The sequence below is a fragment of the Gymnogyps californianus genome, chromosome 3, assembly GCF_018139145.2.
Source record: "Gymnogyps californianus isolate 813 chromosome 3, ASM1813914v2, whole genome shotgun sequence".
Lineage (NCBI taxonomy): Eukaryota > Metazoa > Chordata > Aves > Accipitriformes > Cathartidae > Gymnogyps > Gymnogyps californianus.
The window spans coordinates 62,486,470-62,508,930 of record NC_059473.1 but is presented as its reverse complement, the minus strand read 5'-3'; the positions used below and the strand labels follow the sequence as shown (position 1 = coordinate 62,508,930).

Here is a 22,461-nt window from a genome sequence, read left to right as displayed (position 1 = left end):
TTATGACTGGAATTAAATCTTGATACTGAATAAATCAGAAAGTTCTCTGTACTTTTTATGCCCACATCCTTGTTAACAGTTTCTTCCACCAAAAACTGTATTCCATACTTAGAAAACAAATATTACTTTGAAATAGACACCGCTCATTAATTTCTCAATTTTTAGCTTCCTGGAAGGATAATTTTCTGGGACAGCAAAGGAACAACAGATTTAGAGGCTTGTAGTATAATAACTAAAGCCAGTATTTTTACTACACTGCATATCTGAGTAAACAAAAAAGCACTTAGTTAACTAAGAATCAATTGGATGACACTTGTGTTGGATGGACTTAGTACTCAAAATTTGACTGTAGTCTCCACTCAGCAACTCACATAAAGCAAGCTTCCTGCCTACTGAAGAGACACAGTGAACCAAAGAGCAAAAGAAACAAGAGAAGGGGAGAGAAAATACCAAGATAAGAGAGTGAATAACATTAAGAAAATCATTGAATAAAATATGCATAGAATGCAGAGCTAAAAAGTAGGTGTCCTAAAATATAAGCTTTAACTGATTTTAAATGTTTTACTTCGAAGAGAGAGAGTATACGGTTTAGTTTGGGATGGCTCTAAGAGTTCCTCTTCAAGACGTCTTGGAGATGGACTGTGGGCAGAACCCAGCTGGCCAGGCTGCTGAACCCCAGTTTTCAAAGGAAGGTAACCCAAGCTCAGAATCATTTTATAAGTCTTCAGCCTGCTGTATTTTAGCTGTTTAGTAGCTGCTACAACAACACTTGAATCATCCTAGAAGCAGGAACTTCATAGACAGGACTGGAACCACTGCAACCAAGGCAACAGACAACCAAAGCTAAAAACAGTTAGGGTAAAAATAAATGTTCTGTCAATTGTACTCATTGTATTTAGTAGGTTTGGAACCAGTTACAGAAAATTATTCCTAGAAGTCCACAAACCATTACAAGTATTTCTAGTATTGTCATGAGTCAAGGAAATTTATTCCATTATAAAAGTTGCAATGGCTGCTAATTTTACAGCAACATATTTTATATTTTGGAATTAATTCTGTACCTTCATTTCAATTCCTTCATTCAAATTTCTTCCCGTATTTTTTTTTTTTAAATAGATAAGCACCTTCCAGTTAAGGTATCTTGCATTAAAATAAACCCAAGCATATAAAAACCCTGGAAAAAGCTACATACACAGATTTTAGTCTTTGCCTTCTTCAATGTGCATTTGATGAGAAATCTCACAATTGTTATACCAAGTCCCAGTTCTATCGGATATTAAGAGTCAAAGGTCCCTTTTCCAACTTTCTGATTCTAGGGCATTCTACTACAACTTGCTGAAGTTTTAGATTTGGGAAGACTCATCAGGAAAACTAGGGAAACTTTATAAACATAGGGTGGCTTATGAGCAGAATGCAACTTGAATAGTAGCAAAATGTTGACTGAAACCATGCACTTTTTGGAAAAGCTACAAAAAAACCCATGAAAGCAGTATATACTGTTTGTACGAGCCTAGAATAAACATAACTGTAAAAGTATACATGATGATTCCTTTTTTATAGCTTTGTCAAACACCTCAGTCCTATCAGGTTGTTTCTAACATAGTCTCCTTAACTACTCTGTTTAATCTATATCCTTTAGACACAAAAAACTCCTAAGCTTCCTTTTAATTACTAGCATATATAAATTATATCATAGTATGTATTCTACAGACATAAAATCTACTAGGGAAGTCACCTTAACTGGTGACACAGCAAAGCTGTGCTCCAAAGCTATTTTTAAGTTGTGAGTTGTGTACTACGCTGCAAAGGGCTACAGTGGCTTAAAACTCACTACTTCATCTTCCTAAGCCTCTTTTCATCTTACAGAGCAACACTGACATGGATCCACTTATGTCACTCACAAGGCTACAGTAGAGTCTCATATCAAAGCTCTTTCTGCCGTTCTGAACTTCCCAGAGTGAGTCTTTCTCTAGTTCCTATTTCACTACCCACACCACAGCTGACCTTTGAAAAGTAGGATAACAGGTGTTTTGGCTGATAACAGACTTCAAAGATCTTTTACAGGTCAGGTTTTTCACTAGAAAAATCTTAAACCACTAATCTTCATATTTGTGCTAAGGGAGAAAACTGTCAAGCAAAGGAATGTGATTTTAGAGAATATGACCTTTCATTTGTTACAATCAAGGCTTCATAAACTCAGCAACTACAAAGGCCTGCAAATGTTGCATTCTTCTTTTCCTTCCAATTCACATTAGTCCTATTAGTACTTTATTCAGAGGATATAGCACACAAGTTCTCACATTAGTAATCTATAAAATGAACTTGAACCTACACAATAGTCAGTAGTAGTTGTTCATTTCCTCCATGATGAACACAATACTTACTCAATAAGAGTAAGGCATTTCACCTCATATTTATTGCATAGTAAGAATACACTCCCTCATAGTCTCTCCACAATTTTTTTTTCAGTTAGCAACATGTATAAAAAGACATACCACACTAATTTACAAGGTTACTCTACAAGAACCTGTGAACCAAGGAAAATAATTCCGCTTAGCAACTCAGTTCCTCCTCAATCCTGTGATTTACCTGTATTTAAGCTTTCCACTCTTAGAGGGAGACCAGATTGGGCCACAGCAACAAGTTTCAAAGCAATGTAAAATTGACTTCTTCCAAAATAGCCAAGTCTTGTTGCACCACAGAGCTCCATAATCTGAAACAAAACACATAGTTACTTCTACAAAGAAACTTAAACCACGAACTGCTCTACAGAGGCGATTTCATACATTTAAGAGCAGCATGCCTTGCATAAAATGCTCATAACAACTTCCTATATACAATCTTTCAGTAACAACTTCACGTGCAATCTCTAAATATTATGTGACATGAGTCAGAGTATGTGATTCCTCACAACCAGCAAAAGCACCAAGTCTAAAACTTAAGTTTTTCCCAATTATCCACCTTTTCTTTCACCTAGGCTTTAGAGGTTCTCCAGAGCTGATGTGAGATACAGTGAGTAAGTGGGGTCATGTTCCTGTTTAAAAAAACCAACCAAACAAAAAACCCAAAAAACCCAACAAGAAAACACATAACAAACATCTTATGTCACTATTAGCTATTCCATTAGCAGCTATATTGTCTGCCTTCAGTAACTGCAACAGCAAAGGAACAGCATTCAGTATAGTATTATATTGTCAGATGTAATTCAGAAACACAAAATGAAGACTTTCAAATAATTCTCAGACAAAATTGAACAGTGTGTTACTGATCAAGTTAGAGAAATGGTCTGCCCCCAAAATTTCTTCCTGAAGAATTTCAATGATGAGGTTAGAATTTAGAAAAAGTGAAAAAGCCAGACAACTGCAAATTATATCTTCCAGCCTCTTCTGATATAGGCTTGCTGTAGCTCAACTTTTAACTTATAAAACAAACCTGTAAAGCTTTCATTCAGAACACAAAGAAGTAATCACACATCATATGCACGGATTTCAGCATTGAAGGAGAATGCAGAACTTCAGGTTCTCCAAACAATGCCACAAATGCTGTTTCATTTAAGAAATAAAACAAAGAAGTGGTGTTGTCTTATTCCCTTTTCTTCCCCTGTGTTCTATGTAACGGAAAGGTGGTTTTGTCTTGTTATGAATTTTGAGAAATTTTAGTCCCTCCAGACAGTAACCATGTATTCACACATACTGACTGCACTGCCTCCACATCGAAGACATGCAAACTTGCTGAGGGTGCATTCCTGCTTGTGCCAGGTCACTGATAAGATACTAAGCATGACACATCCCAAATCAGACTGAGCTCAATGATCCAGACTGTCTTTTTATCTACCTAGCAATCTCATCTAGACTGTAATGTTCCAAATGAGACACAGGGATGCTCTTGGACACCATGGTGAAAGCCTTGTTGAAGTCAAGATAGATGACATCACTGCTTTTCTCTCAACCACAGTTCTAGTCTCTCCCTCACAGCAGACAGTCTGGTTGAAAAGTACCCTTGGTAAATCCATGCTTGCTAATCCTAATTACTGTTTTCACCTTCATATGCCTAAGAAATGGCTTCCAAGCAGACTTGCTCCACAAAGTCTCAGGGACCAAAGTGCAGCTGACCAGCCTGCAGTTCCCCAAACTAATCTTCCCGCCCTTCCTGAAGACAGCTTCAACATGTCTTTCTCCAGCCACTGAGGACCACCCTGATCTCCACAACTATTCAGAGAGAAAGCTGGCTTGCAATGACATCAGCTAGCTCTCTCGACGCCCTCAGAAGCATCCCACCTAATCCCATGAACTTGGTATTTCTCAAGAGATCCATCAATCTTCTTGTAGTACTATTAGTTTCTCTCCTCCTTCAATCCCATCTCCAGGCACAAAGGTCCATAAGACCTTGTCTGTGAAGATCAATGCAGAGAATGCGCTGAGAATCTCAGCCTCATCTGCATCCATGGGTGCTAATTTCTCTCCTCACCCTTCCCACCAGAGCTCAGTCATAAGTTACCTGTTTGGCAAATCTGGTCTCTTGACACATCTGCTCATTTTCCTAACTACTGGGATGGACTGCTAGTGGGCTTAGAGAAAGCTGTCCTGAAAGATTTCCCAGCTTTCAGAGGACACAGTTCTGAAAGGCAGAGTAGCCCTGCTTGCAGGCAAGTTCCAACTGAAAAACTCAACTACGTTTTCACATAGCAGCAACTGAACCACATGATCCATGAAGTTAGTCTGTATGCTTCAGCAGTGCTGAAGCAGGAAATAGACTTCGGTAACTCCGCACAATCAGACAAATGGATGGGTTTATTAACTACAGTTGAGCTAGATATGGCTCAACAAGAAGCTGCTTGGGTATTTCCTTACCATGCACCAGGATTCTAGGACCTCATGAAAATAAGCTGTCGTAAAACCTGTCCAGAAGGTGTGGAAATTTGACAAACGCTTAGTCCCAAAGAAGTCCCAAGAGGATCAGCAAGTCTAGGGCTGTGCATACAGCTCAAATCCTGCTGGACAGAAGCTAGCTGCATTAAATCACTTGGGTAGGTCTGCGTTACACTTCCCACATTGTCCTACAGCACCTGTGTTACTTGTATTTTCCCATTGTAGTATTTCTGCAGCATGATGTCTGGACAGAAGTCAGGGGATAACAGGGCATTTTCTAAAGTTCATTAACTAAAAGAAAATAATTCAATACAGTTGAATACAATACTTTAGTTTCAATAGGTTGGCTGGACTACAAAAAGTGCCACAAGGAAATAAGTGACAGTGTAAATTGACAGGTGACAATTCAAACAATAAAAACATTGAGGCATCAACATCTAAAATAAATTGCCTGTACCCAACCTAATGCCAAAAATAATTATACTAAGTTTAAATAACTGGCAGAACTAAAGCAGTGGAGATTCAAGAGACAGCTAACAATCAAAACCAGTGCGATAGCAAGAGCAGTTCCTTTTTTTAAAAGTCCTTGGAAGACTGATGAACATCCACATACTTGACTACACCCAACACAGAAAAAGCTTGTGCATCCAGTGGCCTAGCATTGACAGATGAATAGCAAAGCAGACTCTGGAAAAGCTTCTTATGAAAGGAAGCAATGACGCAGGCATTTGGAGCCTATGGAATCATTAGGCAGTAATGGCTTTGGGCAATTTCAAAGCCAGTGCTGGACTAGAAATTACCCTGTTTGCAGCTAGTCAGTACTGCCAGATTGAAAAAAACTTGAGTTAAAAACTGAATTAATAATTAAGCTACCATGGCAGATAAGTATTAGAAAGAAAAGACAAGCATGGATTCAAAGTAAATAGATATAAGTGTAGAAAATACACTAGATGTAAGTATCAAGAAAAGGAAAAAGTTAAGGATTAAAAAAACCCCAACCAACAAAAAAGAATGCCCTTATGCTGCTGAACAAGTAGCTGTCAAATCCACCCATAGATAGCTAAAGGAGTTCTCTATTTCAAACACAGAATATAACCCAACCAGAAACATGACTGAAGGTTGAGTAAAATCGTTAAATGCAAACATCTAGCGGAGACTCCTCTGCTGACTGACAGCATGCTTGAACATACTCAAAACAGTCTACCTATAATCTCCTTGAAGGAGGATTTAAACATTCAACAGGTAATAAGCTATACTGACGGGGGGTGGGGTGTGTGTGGGGTGGATAATAATAACAAAATAATCAAGGGATTGCTTCTCTGAGATTTATGTTTAGGGCTTTCATCTTCTTAGGAAGAGAGACAATAAAGAATTTCCTTAAACTCTTCAAGGAATGCAGAGCCATATTCAAGACAAAATGCTCCATGACTGTTTTCATCTCCTTAGATATGAAGATCCTGAGGTCACACTACTGCAATTAACCAGATTAAGGCCAACAACTCTGTGAAGCTCCAGAATTGCTGGAAGCTGTTGATGCAAAAGCCAAAAAAACAAAACCAAACCAAGAAACAACTCAGTGCAGTAGCTGTAAATTATGAAATTGCACACTCAGTCATCATACTGCAAAGAATTAACAGCAGCATCAACAATATCAGGAGTTGGCACAGATCAGATATGCACAGGAAGCAGTATGTTGACAAAGGGCACCGTTTCAATCACATACCTTCTAGAATTCTTACAGGTTTCAAATAAGAGGTCCTTGAACTTGGAAATGTTTGTGAACCAAAAAAACTAAGACTTGAGAACCTTTAAAAATTCTAGGTGAAGTGGAACAAATCACATCTCAATCAAATGTGGTGAAATGCGCTTTCCAGAACTCAGAAAACCTCCCTGGGACGGTCTTCCAGAATATCACAGTCCCCCTGCCTCCAGGTTCTTCTACAAGGCAATCAAGCCCATTATCTGTAAACATTATTAATGCAAAAATACAACAGTATTTAAGCAGGGAAGACTTCAATGGTAAAATAAATGAAGCAACATGCATGTCACCTACATAGTAAAGATAAAAATATTTCATCTGCTTGGAGAGAGTTACTAAAGTACCTACTGTTCCACACCAGAGAGTGGTAAGAGGCAAAACTTTAAGGCAACTTTTGAAGGCTGGAAGTCACAACATACGTGGTGTATGCCAACGGGAGGGGGGAGTGAACAAACTCAAAGGAGGATCTTTTGTATCACCTCATCCGAACTAGGACATTAACACAAGTCTACCCACTTAAAAAAAAAAAAAATTAAAAAAAAAAATCACATATTGATACAAGGCAAGAAAGGAGAACTGGGATTCAGAATATACATTTTGGTCCTGATTTTATTAACACATTCTTAATTTGAGGTATTCTAGTAGTCCTACTGTGACTTGGCAGGAATTTTCACATTTGTATTGTTGGTGTAAGACTTTTTTTAATTAATAAACACAAAGAAACCCTACATAGAATCACAGAATAGTTGAGCTTGGAAAGGTCCTCTTGTGGTCCACTCCACTCCCCCTGTTCAAAGCAGACTCAGCTACAGCAGGTGGCTTAGGACCCCGTCCAATTGGATTTTGAGTATATCCAAGGAGGGAGACTCTACAACCTCTCTGAGCAACCTCTTCCAGTGTTTGATCACCCTTACAGTATGAAAGTCTTCTCTTATGTTTAAATGAAACAATCACTATGAGCAATATCATATAAACCATGCACCAGAGGTGCAAAACAAGTTTTCACATTCATTTTACAATATTTGATACAAACTTGAGCTAAACCAGACCATATCAATATACTTGTGCTTCACTATATAGTACATGATTTTTGAGTTTTACTGTGCATATTGACAATAACCTTTTAATGAAAAGCAAGCAATACATTAAAAAAAGCTAACGGTTTACTTCAGATAAAAAAGCTAAAAAATTAAAAAGAATAACCTGCATTCAGTTTTAGGTTATTTAATAAAAATGCAACTGATTACAGATTGATTTTGTTTCACAGTTTAAAATGAAAAACATTATCATGTCAATGTTACTTCTGTATCCCATATGTAGCAATTCATTTATGAGAATTCTACAGCTCTTTGCAAACTTAAGCATTAACAGATATGACGGGACATGTTCCAAATTAAAAGTTTATTGGAATACAGCCTCAAATTGGGTACTAGAATATGCTGTCCTACAAAGGTGCTCTCCTGAAGTCATGTAATCCACTCACCTCAGCTACAACAAAAATTGACCATATGTCTACAGTGTAATGTAATCTGGGGATGTATAAGGGAAGTTGAAAAAAATACTTCCTAATCATTGCTATTGTAGCAGAAAAAAACCCTGACCATCACTACGTACCAAAGACCTATGAAAAACTCCTTCGCGCTTTTTTCCTAGATTGAATACATTTCTTCCCTTACAATTCGTTACCTTCTAATCTTGTTATTCTGCAACCACTGCTCAATAGATCAATTCCTGTCACTTCATTTATCTCAATCTGTCTCACTAATTGCAGACCACAGCCCGACACAGTTTTCTAACTACAGTGTCTCACCTATCATCAACTGGACAAACCAATACTGATTAGTTATTCATCAAGACTTTTTAACTTTTCTTCAGAAAAATCTCACTTGACAGGTAGCTTCTCAGATGCAACAGTTGTTGACAGCACTGCGTAGCAGAATCGAGATAGAGAACTGACAAAGATCCTTCTTTTGATGAGTTATTTTTAACCAAGTCAAGTCTCTGACCCAGTTCTCTGCAAGGCTCCACAAACCTTGGCACATGGTGGCACACAAGAAAAAAAAAATTAGACAGGACAGAAAACACCACTAAAAGAAACAGTCTAAGTATTGCTCTGAATTCTATGTTTCAGCACTCATAGCAGTATACAACAAACATTGAAACAGGCTTACACCTACCCGAAGATCATTTGCAAAATGCATTTATGAAGAATATCAAGAACTGCTATATTTAATTCAATAAGTGTGAAGTAGGAAATGTTCATGTGCTGAACAGCAAGTATAACATTACCTCTAATACATACGTTTATCTTATTAGGTACTTAAGAAGCATAGTAGTAAATATAGTTAATTAATTGATACTAAGAATTCCCAGGCACAGGGTGTATTTGGGACATTGTTGCACTTTGTTGCATAACGAATAGTAAGGTCTTCCTTTTAAGTCTTACTGACTATTCCATGAAGATGGATCTCAGTCAATGCCACAAACCTGGCTTCAGAACACAGGTCTTTAAAGAAATAAAACCAATAGTATTGGAGGACTTCCAAGACAACACACACTCTCTGGCAATGAACTATTTAGTCTCCTGCTGTTTGAGCCTCTCCTAATACTTCTCCACCCTTGATTTTCACATTGCACATATCCACAGTGGAAGCAGACTGCTAAAACACCAACAGGAAGAAAAAGCTACTTATCAGCTCTGACAATTAATTCTCTATAGATACTTAGAACTAAACTTTTCCATTCCACAGGTCATTTCAGGTTCAAACATACATAAGTTTCAATCAAATGAAATTTCAGAATTAATCACATCAGAAATAAAGAATCAGCTGTTCAAAAAATGACCCAGTATTTCAAGCCTCAGAGGAATGATTCTGCCCCTGTACTTTGGGACCTGTTCTACACAGGTGTCCACTCCCTGAGTAAGGGTTGGCAGATTTGGAGTCATGCTTTCACTCTGTTAATAGAAAAGCAGCAGACAAAAAGCACTGAAAATTTAAAACTCAGATTTATGACAGATGCACATAATAAATACATATCTTAACAAGTGAATATGTTGAACACCACACACACACACACAAAACCACCATAGAATTTTCACCTACTGTAGTACTTTTTGAACCAGTTATGTTTTAGGTCATTCCTGACCTCAACCCATTCCAAAAGTGGTCTGCAGCATCTCCTGTTGTTCCTGATAGCACCAGGTTCACAGTGGATTAGCCTCACTTATTAAAGACACTTCCTAATGCAGTAGCTTTGATTTTTCCATTTGCGTTCAAAGTTTGTTGTCTTGCTAACAGCTCCTGCAAAAGCTGTTACAAGCCATACACTTGAATCTTACCTGCAGAGCCTCTTATGTAGAGCTCCACAGCTCTCTACAGGTCAGTGGTTCCCTACTTGATTTGGCAGTACACGGTAACCACCATCAATCAATCCCTAAAGATGAGGCAGACGCACCCTACATGCAACTACAAAAAAAGTTCAAGATACTGATTTAGAGGGGTCGTTTCTCCAAAGATCTAGAGCCATACTGTCCTACTTGACTATAACTCATAAACAAATTATTGCCAAATACCCTCAAAAAGAGGACAGAATAAAGAAGCATATTCCTTTCTGACATGTTCAATAGCACCAACAAAGGAAAATCCAGACAGCCAGAAGAACACTCACTTAGAAAGCAAGTACTATCCTCCCAAGTAAAAAAATCATAGCTGGAAGACCTCAAGGCAAAGTTGCTCTTTGCTTGCATTAAGATTCTCTCTACTGATGTTCTTCTGGCAGAGTAGGTGATCATGAGAAAGGTACCTTACAAGCAGTAATGGTAATAAAGCAGCAAGAAGAACTGGAAATAAAAAAAATCTGAAGCAGCAAGACAGTCCTACAAGAACCATTTCTAATTCTTGATGCATAAAGAGAGGTTCTTTTTAAAAGGAGATATTCCACATACCTGTCTCCTCTTCCTATGCAATTTTACATTACTGCTTAACCTAAATAGCTCCTCCCTCCTCTGTTCTCAGCTGCACTGTTCCCCATTCCTGAGCACTAACTGCTGCTCATCTATCTGATCACACAGTACGATTACTCCACTCAGTAAGCCAGCAAAAAGTTACTGTATTAGTTATCTGCTCTTTTATTAAACTGAATCTATCTATTGTACAACTAACAAACACCTCAGCAGCTACAAGGCACGTGGGAACATGTGCCTGGTAGCAATAGTTCATTCATTTGACTCTAAACTTCTTGTAAGGCTGCAGCCTCAAGAAAGTTGTGTGCTTTGCATTTAAGAGGGGCACAAAAGGTAGAAATGAGGCAACTGAACAGAACGTCACATCAAGAGCACTTGCAACTCCAACTTCTTTGCCTTGCCCAAAGAAACTCTCCTTAGAAGGGAAAGATAAATTCACATATCAGGCCGCTAAGAACTGCCCTCAAAACAAGGGTGTCTCCTTTTTCCTGGTGGTGCCATGAAGAGTTCAAGCAATAGGAGATGAAGAAACACACTTTAGCAAGAACTCTCAACGCCTGAGCCAGTCTGTGATGATTCGAGACTCCAGGATGATTCTATAACCCTCAAGTGATTTTATCTTCTAGAACAAATGGTGGCAGCCAAAGTATGCATATAAGCACCAAGAAAGCATGTAGCTTCAGCAGGCATTGGAGAGATATTTTACAGCAATAATATATTTAGCATTTCAAATTATTACTCCAATAACAAATAGTGCAAGGGAGGTCACATGGATGTCCTAATTGTGGATGCTCCTGCCATGCAGCATTAAGTTGAATATTTTTCCTGCAAAATTTCTATTTAAGCGCTAAATGCTGAAGAGCAGCATTTATACAGACATTTTGATTCCTTTCAGACCTCCTTTATAATTGAAGCATTCCAGTGACTGATATTCCTTGCTAATCATTATTTTCTTACTTTTTTGATTTTAATATTTTCTCCACACATCACCTTTCATCCCTATGCCAGAACAAACATAAGACAAAAAAGCCTCAAAGAATGAACACAAGCTTCTGGCTTCTTGCTAATGTAAAATGAAGATTAAGGCATTCTCTGATGCCAAAATTAGTGGTCGTCCTGTGGCCTGGCCAAATAGGACTGCTCAGATCTGGTCTTGTTATTCCTGAGCACTTCCATACCAATTTACCTGAAGCTACTGTGCCCATTACTTTACGCTACTTTCCCATCTCAATCTGTTTTCCTCTGAGCATCAATTTGACCAGTATATATATAAAAAAGCAAACTCTTTACCAATACGTCTCAAAAAGTGGTACAAAAATACAGTATAAAAACACAGACTCCAATCTGTTTTCCTCTGAGCATCAATCTGACCAGTGTTAATTAGTTACTTAGCTTTGCACTGCTCTCCTTCTCCCAGTAAGGCCTACAAGTCTTAACAATGTGTCTATCAAATTTTAAACAAACCTCAGTTAAAGCTCTAAAAACTGCACGTTTATACAGAGCTACATTTGAGACCCAGAACAGAGCTGCTAACACTAGGTCTTAAATGATTTAAGACATTTTAATTCAGAAAAAAACAAGTCGTACACACTATTGCAGTAAGAACAGACTTTTCTACAAAATTCACGACTAACAGTCTGAAGCAGGAGTAAGTCAGCACCTAATGCTAAATTTTACACAGCTCAGTCCTGGTCACCCTTTTCTGGGATTACTGAACTTGAAAGATCTATTTGAAACTGAGTCTACTCGTTGCTCTGTTACCATACTTCAGCAGCATTTTAGATGTCAGAAGTCAATCATTCCAGAATTTCAGGTCAGACTGTCATCTTTTCCAAGTCCTTTAACCTATCAAAACACAGTTCCTATACACAGACAGGCATGTCTAAGTTATAATGTATTTTTTGTATAACAAGCACAGGGGATAATTTAACTCTTTAGACGCCAACCCCAGTTGGAAAAACAAGCAAGTCACAAACATTATCACCAACTCAGTATGTTAGTTTAGAAAGACTGACACCACTGGATTAATAATACCCCTATAGTCTAAAGAAATGCTAAAGGAAAGAACAAGTGGGAAATATATTCTTACACTAATCGTTACTGGAATTCCAGTGAGAAAAATCTGACAGTCAACATATTGCTCCCACACTCACTTCCGACTTCAAACTCATTTAAGCACAGCACAGAACTCCAATTTGAAGTCTAGGAATTCTACAAGAAGGACTAATCTAAACAGCAAATATTTATGACCCAATAGGTGTGAAACTTGTCTGTAAGGACTAATATTTTGAAAGCTAGCAAATATAATTGAAAAGTCATAGAGACTGCCAGCAAAGTCCTATAATTTCACAGTATCTGCAGTAATATTTATTGAAGATTAGACTAAGATGAAGGCATGTTTGCCATTTTTCACAGACAGTGGGTAAAGTGCTCAAAACTTCTCATACAAAAGAATCATCTTTACAGGAAGAAGATCAAGTTTACAATCTGTAATTTTGTACAGCTAACTTGATTCTAAGACAGCTGTATTTGCCAAAGGCCCTGATATTTCTGAATAGATTTTAGAATTCTATCCAGTCATGTCAGAATGGATATTAATCATCCCTGCTGTCATCCAACAGCACATTTAAAATGAAAAAAATAAACTGTTTTCAAACAAAGCTGAGCTGTGATACTTGAAATTAGCTGAGTGCTGTGCTGGCATACAGAATTATGAAAGAATTATTTACTATATAAATGAATGCCAGTCAATTTCAAGGGCTCAAAAACAATTACACTGAGAAATCAGCTGAAAACAAATGTAAGTCTAATAGACTTAATCCACACTCCTAAAGTTTTGCCATTAACTTCCTGCCTTTCGTTTCAAAAACAATGATTATTCTCTGACTAAATGCTGCCGAGATGAGACTACTCAAACTAATTAACTGTAAAGAGAAAACAATTTGCAGCCCACTATAGTCTCTGTGACTGTAACATCATTAAAGTAAACATTTTTACCAGAATACTGCAGAAAACTCAAAGCACAATTCACAGGTTACAAAGCAGACTAGGAGCCATTTCTGGCACTAACAGAAAGTAGATTGCTTATATATCTCATCATTACAGAGAAACAAAACTAACCTACCGCTCAGCTGAGCGGAAAGAAAAATACTCGATTACAGTAGCATTTCAGTGGAAAAAAATACGTAATTAACAAATTGGATATTCTTAACTGCAGATCCAGGCACCATTTACATTTACAACAGATTTCTAACAACTCTTATTTCCTAAACAAGAACTGAGATACAGCATAAAGTATGTACAAACATCCTTTAAATATATAAATATTATATATAAATTAGTATGATTATAATCATAAAAGGCTACAGACTCATCAACTTTATGGCACTCAGGCTAACAAAATATTACGAATGAGTAAGAAAAATGCTATAGTTATACATTTCTACACTGGAAAAATGCCTTAATAATGACCTGTTGTGAATATTGCCTCAGAAGAAATCTAAACTAATTTTATTTTAAAATGTCATGTAGAAAAGCTGTAAGCTTTAAAATAAAAAATATAAACCCAAAATGTATGGGTTGGATTCAATTAACTGATTTCTTTTTAAAATTTGCGCTTGTTTGCAGATTACATAAAGGTTAGTATTAGGAGACGAAAGCTTTTTACACAGCATACTTTTTTTTTAAAGATCTGAAAGTGCTATGTATTTTTAAATATACTCCATATCCAAATCGCTGAAAGGAAGGCATGGGACTTGCTGCATAGAAGGAATTCTAACTTCTTACCCGACCAGTTCTGAAAAGATAATAAATTCAGCAAATTAACCAGAACAAGGTTGAGTCTTCTGCATGTCTCCACCACACAGGTAATCCTAAGCATGCCCTGGCTCAGCTTCCATTTGCAGCTGGCATTTAGTAAATTCTACTGATTTGATAAACAGGTAGTCTTTGTGTAGGAAAAATCACTGAAACACTAACTGCAACAATAAAATCACTGTGAACAAGTTTTTAATTTTCTTAGATCCCTTTCTCTCTATATCCATCCTCCAACAAAGAGGCCAACATTTTAAATCAAGAACCTGCAATTTCGTTTTGCCATGTTCTGCCTATGGATTATAATTCCAATCATAATTGCACCGCATGCGAGCGGATGAGCTCTGGCATCTGAGGAAACTACCATTCCAAGTTGTCTGTTGCCTATGTTTGCCAAAAGCTATCACCCCAAGAACAACAGAAGGCAGCATATGCCTGCACCTTAGCTGTTTTTCTGCACAGTGCAGAAATTGTAGTTGATGAACGAGGCTTTATGCTAAGAGTCTGGACTTTACAATGAAAGAGCTGCATCACAGGTATGCACTTTCTTACAACTTTTGATGTGAAGGCAGCAAACTCTGACAGGGAGTTGAGGTAGACAACCAGAGACAGCAATTTTTTCCATCAATGACACAAGAACAATCAAAACTAATCTGTCTGTAAAGACTCCTTAGAAATGAAAAAAAAGCTTGAAATTGGCTAACAAGAGCCAAAAATAGGCTTTACATGAGGTTTTTAATGGGCTAATGCAAGCATATTGTAACTGAAGAAACCGGGCATAACTGTACAATCCATCTGTCATTTCGAAGATTTTCTAACACTAAATTAGTCAGGTAACATCGCTGTACAATGCCAACACTGAAGATGACAATTCATTCGTTTTAGAGAAAGTACATGCAAGTACTCACATATTTGCTGTTTTATAGTAATGTTGTGTTCTAAAGCAAGATGCCTTGACTTATTAATTTCAAATGAGTATCATATGCATAACTGATTTGCTTCTTATCTTGTGAAGTTTCTATTATTCATAATCAAAGAAAAGAGCGCAAGTTCATAAAATGTTCTGTGATTGAATGACCTAAATAACAATTCTACAAATTGAACAAATGGGACAGCTATTATATTAATCCCATGCACAAGTAATGAACTTCACAATACATTTTTTGGCTGACTGTAGCTTTTACAAGCAACTTCACCACCAGTACAGAGGCACCAAAAACTGACTTTAATAGCATACCTACATTAGCATTTTAGGTCAGATGTGAAATGTGCTTTTGAAGCCAATTTCCTGATCACCCTCACTGCTCTGGTTTGTATTGTGCAGCCACTCCAGAATAGGCAACTAGATTTCTTTTGTATGAAGCTAACCTAGAAGATACACTCTAGGAGTGCACCTACTGAATCCCAGCTAACATCCAGTCTACAGGACCAGGCCAGAACTTTATCAAAGGAAAGCTTCTGAAATACATATAGAGGGTGGATGGCAGCTCCTCAGCATCACTTGCGTTGTGTCATACTACTTGCTAATACAAACACTGATGCACATGCAACTGAGCCATGAGCTCAGGCAGCTGAGTCAAGTGAAAAATGACTTGACAAAAAGCCCTAACTTTTGGCTGAACAAGCTCCCTGAACCAGCTCACTGTCTGTTCAAATGAATGTCAGTGCCAGCATAAGGCAGCTCCAGCTTCTAGTGGTTTAAGCTACCATGAAACCCATGCTAGGTCACAACTGAAATACCCAGTCACTCTGGAAAAAGGACGGTTCTCCTCTTCCCCTCCACCAGGAAATCATTTTCCTGCCTCCTTCCTTGTGCCAGCACAGGCATTCATTCAACCCCACCGTTAGCTGATACAAAGTTAAAATCAACAAAAAATTGTGATTAATTTTCTGCCTGCGTAGCCCCTGATGCCAGCATACTACAGCATCGGACAGGCACTAGCGCCTTTGCAAGGAGAAGCAGCAGCAGGAGCACGTGGCTGGGGGAAGACTGAACCACCTCCTTCAGTGGCAACTCACCATTAGATTGGTTTAGCTGCAATGTGAAACCACACCCTGAGAGCAATTTAAAGACTCATGTAACTGTTGTGAAGTAGCTGGACTTGTTATCCCAACACACGTACATTTATTCACTGTTTTATGCAAATCTTCTACCTTAATGCCGATTTCAAGGATGTGCAAAAAAGGCAGAAATATGGGTTAATAAAGGTTGGTGTTCTCACATGTGCAGTTAAGATTGTAACACCTTTGGTGTGGTATTTTTGTTCTGGTAATAAAGCTGTCCTTTTGTAGATGTGTACTAAGTGGACATATAGCTTTTCTTTTCCAGGGTTTTGTTGCTTTGTGAACATATGATTTCTATACAGCAACCATAACTGTTTCAGTCTTCTATATGTTCATTTATTCCCATTTAATAGGCAGCTGACTGTCCGTTAGAGGCAGAAATGAGAATGATTAGGAACAATTAGCCTCACGTATTAACTTTTCCTGCTGCAAGACAGATATCTCACATAAACATAACTCTTTGCGGGAAAGGTTGCATGTATATCCAGCTTTTAAACAACACATTTGCAAGCAAAACAAGTTATGGGTCTAAAAATGCAACTGTCATACATTTTAATTTCCAACAGAATCAATTCTGAATTATTCAAAGGTATCTACAGACCTGTACTACTGAAGAGGAAAAACTTGGAGGTAGTTCCTCAGGACTACTTGGTCCCCATGAGTTTGAAAAGCGGTAATTTTGTACTGTTTTGCACACCTACGAAGGTACTTAGCATTCACGTGACTAGTAGTACGGTTGCATTCCAGGATTATATAAGAACTGGTTAACTGAATCAAGTTCCTTTCCACACAAGCATCAAGTGCTTCAAATGAACAGGTAAGAACACAGCACCATGTGGTCAAAAGACAATTCCACCTCCTTCACAGGGTTTCCTTATTTCTTAAGCTATATCATCTTGAGGTTTTAGTTACATAGTCACAGCTTCCAAAGCATCAAATGCAATTTCCCTTCGAATAACCCCCATCCAATGTATTCATGCCTGCGTCAACCTGAGGTACAGCCATACTTCAAGGAGAACATAAAACAACTAGATTCTCTCCCTGACAAGTACGAGGTACTTTACAGGTGACCAACAGTGATTGCACAAGATATTCATAATGGGTCAAACTGCTAAGGGCATTTTGACTTTCTTTGTATTATTTACAGTCTCATTCCTCAGGCAATCTAATATCTTGTTTGCAGTTTTAACTGCAAGGTTTTCCTTGAGATCACTATGGTGATAAGCCAGGTCTGCTTCTTGAGTTAATTTATTTAGAACCCATGGAATCATGCCCGAGTAGTTTCTCTTCTTCAGATGCGATCTACTTTGCAAGAAAATATCTGACCTCCTCTGCAACAGGTAAGGATATAATCTGTGGCCACTTGTATTCAAAATTCCAAGTACTTCCAAGTCTTTCCAAGTTCTTGCACTAAATCCCTGCGTAAAACAAAATCCCCAGCACTAGCCTACTTTATCTATACAGTGATCCAGACAAGTTTTATGGAAAATAGATTTTAAATACAACAAACATGTAAACATTCACTTTCCTGGGATGATTTTTCTAAAATTGGTTGGCCACACGCAAAAAGCAGTGGGTGGCCCTTGAGAAACCTCACTCATAATACTGAGCATGCAGACTCTCTTACCATTAAGTCCAGTCTAGCAAGTCATCAAATAAGAGATTACCAGTTTTACCAGTAAGAAGCATTTCTTATTCAGCCCTCTTCTACTTCTTTGCATCTTAAACTCATTTTAACTAACCAAGTTGCTCTTAGGAGCCCAAAACACATTAACACTAACACTAGTTAAGTATTGTCCTGAAACTGCAGAACGCTGAAATTTGTGTACTGTATTTCTGGCTACAGTAACTTTAATGCTTTGTTAAAAGGGCTGCTTATCTCACTAGGCTGAGGATGAAACTGCATAAAAGGCAGCATGGCTTTTTAGATACAGTTTTACCTACAGCAGCTCAAAACGCTACATAAACTTTAAAGCACTGAACAATGACAGAGGGAACTGCAGAAGCAGCAAATTATTACAAACAGCTGCTCTTAAGAATGGTTCACTGGGAATACTTTCCTCAAATAATTACACAAGGCACATCAGAGCAGACTTTCCCTTTTGTATGTCGGTAGCTCTGCAATACTGCTACTCCTTTTAGACGTAACCTGGCCAAGGAAGTAAGTGCTAAAACTGTACACATACACAGTGCAAGTATGGGCCCGTGTCATTCTTAACACTGCATTTTTCATTGTTAGAAATGTTTTGATGACTACAGGTAAGTTAATACCTGCCGGGAAACGATGTCCGAAAAAGACTGCATGGCTTAGGTGAAGTGGATCAGCGTCAGTACCACCCAATGATACAAACCCAGATTTCCTTCTGTGTTGCTCTTCATCAGCAGACTGTGGGATGAATCTCCCCCACATCCCCAAAATGCTTTGGGGTTCTCATGCTTTGGATGGCCTCTGCCGACACAAAGCAAACAAGACACTTTCCTACCAGTTGCTGGACGCTGCCAGCAGAGATTATCAACAGCCCCTTCCCAGCCTCGTAGTCAGAGGCCCCACAAGTACATAAGGGGGGGCCTGCTACAGGCATGCCCAGCGCAGCAACTCGCTGCACCCCCCGCCCTTCCCTCTCCGCCGGAGAGTCTCAGCCTCCCCCTCCTGCCCGGGCTCAGGTGGCCGGCTCCTGGGCCGGACAATAGCTCCCGAGTCTCCTGGCGGGTCCCGCTCCGGCCTCCCCGCCCTGGCCCGCCACCACCGGCGGGACGACCCCCGCCAAAGGGCTGCCGGGCGGGCAAGGGGGCGAGGGCCGAGCCGAGCGCGGCGGAGGGGAGAGGCGGCAACACCGGACGGGGCTGTCTCCCCGCGGGCAGCAACGGCGGGGCGGTGCCCGAGCCCGCCGCCCCCCGGGGGCCCGCAACGGCTACCTGCATGACCACGTCGTTGGGCAGCTGCGCGGCGCGGAAGAGCTCCAGGACCCGCCCGTTGGACGCCACCTTCTTGGTGCTCTCGGTGTCGCAGTAGGAGAAGAGGTCGCAGTAGTAGCGCTGCTCCGCCTCGCTCAGCGTCAGGCCCTCCATCTTACACCCCGGCTCCGCGCGGCGCTGCCGCCGCCGCCGCCCCGCATCCAACGGCGGCGGCCCGGCCGGCGGGGGGGCAGCGGAGAGCGCGCGGGGCTGCCTCGCGCCGCCCGGCCCGTCGCGGGGTGTGTGTGTGAGGGGGGGGGAACACGGGGACGCCGCCGGCCGCCGCGCGCCCCAGCCAACCGCCGTGCGCGAGCGGCTGCTCACACCTTCCCCGCCGCCAACCGGCCGCCCACCCGCCCGCACGGCGGCGCGCCTGCGCGCCTTCCCCTGCGCCTGCGCCGACCGCCCGGCGAGCGCGCGCCCCGCAAAGGGAGGCGGGGTAGAGCGCCCAGCGCCGCGCGCCGCCGTCCCCTCCGCGCCGCGGGGAGCCCGCCCCCTCCGCGCGAGCGGCGGCGGAAGCGCCAGGCCCGGGGGGGGCGGGGCTAGCAGGGAAAAGGGCCAACAGCGTTCCCCACCGCCTACGGGCCCGCCCTCTCCCCGCGTCGCGCTGCCGACGCCATCGGCGGCGTCCCCGGGAGGGGGGGAAGGGGTGAGGGGGAGCGGTGGCCGCCCGGGCGCACGGCCCCCTTCCGGGGCCCGGATGTGCGGTGCGGCCGTGCGCGGCAGCGCCCCCTATGGGTGTGGCGGGGGGGCAGGGCCGCGGCGGCTCCGCGGTGGCTCCGCGGTGGGAGCTCTCCTCAGGGACGCCTTGAGCTCTCCTCGGGCTGCCGGGCCCGCAGCCCTGGTGCGCTGGCACTCGGCTCCCCGCGGGGGAACCCCCGCTTTCCTCGCGGCGGCGGCGGCGGCGGCGTTGGCGTCTCACTCGCTGGCCTGGCCGTGACTGCCGCCGGCTGCTCAGGCCCCCGAGGAAGCTCCCCGGTAAATCCCGTGGGGACGCGCGGCAGCGCTGCCCACGCAGGCATCCCGGTCCCGCGGGGCTCTGGGGGTCACCTGCCTTGCTGGCAAGCTCCGCAGCGTTCACCTCTTGCGGACCAGCCTGGAAAGCAGGCGAGAGCGAGCCACCTGCCTCGCCAGCACCAGCGTGGGGGGCTGAGGCGGGGTTGAGCGGCTTCCTGAGCCTGCCTTCCGAGGGTCTGGGGGCACACAGGACCGTCACCAGTACAGGTTTTTCCTGGTAACTGGTGAAGAATTAGCCGTTCTGCTACATAGGCCCTGTTAAAAATTATTACTTTCCTCAGTATACTGTCTCTCTCCACTATCAATGCCTTAGGCAGCAACACCACATAACACACAAGAAGTAGCCTGGATAGTAACTCCATACATCAGTCTTCCGAGAAAGAATAGACAAGAGCTCACCTATCTCTTCAGCGAGAGCTCTCACTCTGTGTCTCTTGACTGTGTTTTCCTGGATTTTGTGAGTTTCTCTGGGTAAATCTATGCTCTCGCTCCAGTACACTGACAAAGTTGGTTCCCTCCAAGCTACTTTCATTTCTGGAGGAAGTCTAACATCCCTGACAGAGTAAAGGGCCCATGCCGAATGCGTGGTCTGCTGCTAGACCCTTTTGACTACCTGATCTGATTTAAATCCCGCTAAGGTGGCAGTCCAGTACTTCATACTTAGAGGCATCCTCTCGTTTTTAATTTATCCTTCTTCCCTTTTTCCACTTCACCTTCCTTCACAAATCTTCCGATTTTTCTCTTTCCAGATTGCTGTTGCCAGCTGCTCTACTTCTCTTAAGCACCTCATCCTTTCTGCCTCTTAAGATGGTTATGTTCTGAACTTAAAGCAGAGATTCATCTTTCTTGCCATTTGAAATACACAGTATATCCTTTTGCTGCTAACTAAAGTTTCTGAAAACCACTGATATGTTAGCCTATAGTTAAAATAACAGACAAAAGGATCTTCCCAGAAATGTACCATTACCAGGCTTTTGCAACCCCAAATGATATTAATGATGAAACCACACAGATTGATTACATTTCTCAGTTAGTTAAAATTCCTCAAAATAGGCTATACTGAATAAATAATTAACTTCTTTATATTATGTCTAGTTATTATGATTTTATAGACTTAGATAAGGCCAATTTAGCATCGTCTGTCACTTAATTGGAGCTATTGTCACATCAGTATCTCTGCAAGTAAAACGAATGTAACCTTTTCTCCACAGCTAAATTGCATACTGCAAGTCTGTTAGTTATACAGACCCATTTGTAGGAGAGGTTTTTAAATCACTTACTAGCAGATGACTGGGTTCAAGTGCCTTTGCTTCTTACAGGTTCAGTGATTGTATGCTAGTTGGGGCACTGGAGTTTGAAAGATAAATATATATCTGTAGCTATAAAGTTCTTCATAAGTTAGTGTAAGGACCCCAAAATACTTTTATTGTCAAAATAATTTTTAATTTTATGTCTAAAAGTAATCTGAACATCTTACTATTTTAATTGAGTTGCTATTTTATTATTTGCTTTTTTGCAGTGGGTGCACTCTTTTAACATTAATGGGGATCACTTGGCTGCAACAGTTTGTGCAAGACACAAAGAAAAATACAGGGAGGAGGTTCCCTAGAATGGACTATTCCCACACGTCCAAATGCCAAACAATTCTGAAGTAAGTTTAATAACTGTATATTTCACTAAACCCGTGGTGTGTCATGTGAAAATGTCACGTCATTGCTTACTGGAGAGTTGTATGCTTTTGGGGAATATGCCAGGCTTTTCACTGTGTGTAGCACCACTCTGAAGCCGTCTAGGTAGCTATTTTGGAAAACAGGTTGTTGAGTCTCATTTCCAGGTCCTGTACCATAAACTTACCTTCTTGCTTTGTGCTAGTTCAACAACTCAGCAGAAAGAATAGGAATGACATGAGGTGTACCAAATTAATTTCTAATTCCCAAGATCTACATGTGGGGGAAGCATCTTTGCCTCAAAGAGTCCCAGTGCAATGTTTCTGTGTTTGGCTATGCGATCTCCCTTCCCCT

General features: G+C 41.0%; 1 protein-coding gene across 11 annotated transcripts in view; it reads right to left on the bottom strand.

Moving 5' to 3' along the window:
- The window catches only part of REPS1 (RALBP1 associated Eps domain containing 1), a 69,711-nt gene extending 50,129 nt beyond the window's left edge, over positions 1 to 19,582 (bottom strand). For all 11 annotated transcript variants that reach the window (XM_050893504.1, XM_050893509.1, XM_050893506.1 and 8 more), the window contains exons 1-2: positions 19,385 to 19,582; positions 2,590 to 2,713 (exon numbers count right to left, since the gene is read on the bottom strand). In XM_050893504.1, the coding sequence (XP_050749461.1) occupies positions 2,590 to 2,713; positions 19,385 to 19,537 (277 nt within the window). In that variant the 5' untranslated portion in view covers positions 19,538 to 19,582. The remainder of the gene's footprint in view (positions 1 to 2,589; positions 2,714 to 19,384) is intronic.
- Positions 19,583 to 22,461: the final 2,879 nt, after the last annotated feature.